Source organism: Carassius carassius, chromosome 25, assembly GCF_963082965.1.
Source record: "Carassius carassius chromosome 25, fCarCar2.1, whole genome shotgun sequence".
Classification (NCBI taxonomy): domain Eukaryota; kingdom Metazoa; phylum Chordata; class Actinopteri; order Cypriniformes; family Cyprinidae; genus Carassius; species Carassius carassius.
Genome location: NC_081779.1, coordinates 1,202,417 through 1,204,916, shown reverse-complemented (window position 1 = coordinate 1,204,916; position 2,500 = coordinate 1,202,417). Strand labels below are relative to the sequence as shown.

The 2,500-nt window shown below is 37.4% G+C and overlaps 1 protein-coding gene across 1 annotated transcript in view; it reads left to right on the top strand.

The window, feature by feature from the left end:
• The first annotated feature begins 886 nt into the window (after nucleotides 1-886).
• LOC132103866 (venom phosphodiesterase CdcPDE) overlaps nucleotides 887-2,500 on the top strand; it is a 44,693-nt gene continuing 43,079 nt past the window's right edge. Inside the window, exons 1-2 of the mRNA XM_059508933.1 lie at nucleotides 887-1,011; nucleotides 1,730-1,820. Of these exons, the coding sequence (XP_059364916.1) occupies nucleotides 973-1,011; nucleotides 1,730-1,820 (130 nt within the window). The 5' untranslated portion in view covers nucleotides 887-972. The remainder of the gene's footprint in view (nucleotides 1,012-1,729; nucleotides 1,821-2,500) is intronic.

The following is a 2,500-nucleotide window of genomic DNA, read 5'->3' as shown; positions in this document are numbered from 1 at the left end:
CTATTCATTTTTTCTAAAATCAGAAGTTTTATCTGTTACTATCATTTAATGGAGCTGAGCGAACATAAACTAACAATAAAGAGCTGTATTTTTATTAACTAATATGAAAGATTAATAAATAATGTAAGAGAAGTATTGCTCATCGCTAGTTAGTTAATATTTGTTCATGCATAAACCATCATTAACTGATAGGACTGCACTGTAAAACATCACCGGTGTCTTTTATTTGATGCGTCCTGGTTTATCTGTTGATTACTCAGATTGCACTGATTCATTTAACAGTTTGTGTGTGTGTGTGTGTGTGTGTGTGTGCAAGTGTTTCACTCTCTGCCCTTTTTATTAGCAATATAAAATACAAGATAATGTACGGATAATAATGATAATCTGATAATGAGCTGTGAAATATTAACACTGTCACGTTTCTCTTCATGAGCTCTCCCATCACCTCAAATTCTCTCCAGTTTATCTGCACCACGCTTATTGTAATAAACTGAAAATAAAAACATAAAAACATTTTTTGGTAAAATATAAAAAAAACTTTCATTTTTTTTCTTTAGTTCAAGTTGGAGTATTTAAGTAACTAAAACTTAGATATATACTTATCAGCATAAAATATCAGCACGTATAATAGTATATTAATGACTAAAATAACATTGATCTGCACAAAGCGCAGTATCTGATCTCTGATCATCACAACACATGCTGCAATAACTATTTCAGTTTTATCAGCTCGTCAGAAACTTTGAGTTTGTACTTTCATACTTATTCAGAAGTCATAGCACTCATATTAATACACAGTTAAGCTAAGATACACAACAACATCCGTGTGTGTGTGTGTGTGTGTGTGTGTGTGTGTGTGTGTGTGTGTGTGTGTGAGCAGCTAATGTTCTCAAACACAGTCCAGAGTTCACACACACACACACACACCTGCAGAAGGTCTGAGTCGGTGCTCAGTTTCTTCTGGCCGTCATCATGGACTTCAAGAGCAAGCAGAAGAAGAAGGTTCTTGTGGTGAGTTCAGACTCTTTTCAGATCATTACTGGTGAATCAGTCTCACAAATCCTCCAATAAGATCCTACTGGATCCAGTGAAATTCATATTTTGAAGTTTATTATTTCAGTAGTTCAGTTTGACTGCTTTCATGAGTGCTTCTGTAGAATCATCCTCATTCAGTCTGTGGAGGATCAGAGAGGAGCGGGTTCATCCAAACTACAAACACAGTCGCCTGACAGGCTGTAACTGTTTAAAAGCAGAATTAACACGTATATAGATATGAAATACGTTTATACTGTATGCACTGTTGAGACAAACACTGAAGAAGGACAATATTCATATTGAGAAAAAGAATCTTTTGTGAATATAGTCAAAGCTTAAATGGTACAACACAGGATTTTTAGAAAGGAAACTTTCAAAGAGAGAAAAAAAGAAAAGATGAACTAGGGAGAATTAATAAATGCTGAAAAATGTGCTGAATTATGTGAATAATATGTAATCATGTAACCCATAAAGTAATTGAAATCTGATTATGAGCAGTTTAAAGTGTGATATAATCTTATTACAAGTGTTTCATTTTTGTAATCTGATTACGTAATTTAGATTACATGTAATCAGTTACTTAGCCCTGGTAATAGACAAACCAAATACAAAGTCTGAACTTTTACTGAGCAGTTTCTTTTTTATGGAGCAATGAAAGTGACGTGTGTGTGTGTGTGTGTGTGTGTGTGTGTAGATCTCGGTGCTGCTGGCCGTGTGTGTGCTGGTGATCATTCTGGGTTTGGGTTTGGGTCTCGGTCTCCAGCTGCAGGACTGCAGGAATAAAGGTGACAAACAAACACACACCAGCATCAGCACCTCATGTTTTTACACACAACTAGATGAAAAAACAGACGTCATGCTGGCTTTAGAAAGCCTAGCTATAAAGTTTGAAGTGAGCTTGAACTTTGAATTTCTTAAGTATATTTGTATGAGTTACAGTCAGGTTTTAGCCTAACAGGAAAGTCGTGGCCTGGTGGTTAGAGAGTCGGACTCCCAATCGAAAGGTTGTGAGTTCGAGTCCCGGGCCGGCAGGAATTGTGGGTGGGGGGAGTGCATGTACAGTTCTCTCTCCACCTTCAATACCATGACTTAGGTGCCCTTGAGCAAGGCATCGAACCCCCAACTGCTCCCCGGGCGCCGCAGCATAAATGATGAACACTGCTCCGGGTGTGTGTTCACAGTGTGTGTGTGTGCATTTCGAATGGGTTAAATGCAGAGCACAAATTCTGAGTATGGGTCACACATACTTGGCTGAATGTCACGTCACTTATATGTTCTGCTGTTAAATATGACTGATTGAAAGAAAGCTACTGACAGTGGCAGATTTTATTTTAAAAATGAAAGGCCGTTGGGTTTGATGGGCTGATGACAGAAGCCAGAGAGTCGATTGTGTTAATTGTGGAGTATTTAAGATCCCTTCTTTTTATATATATGACTTTAAAGCAGCGTGTTCAGAGTTTTTCTT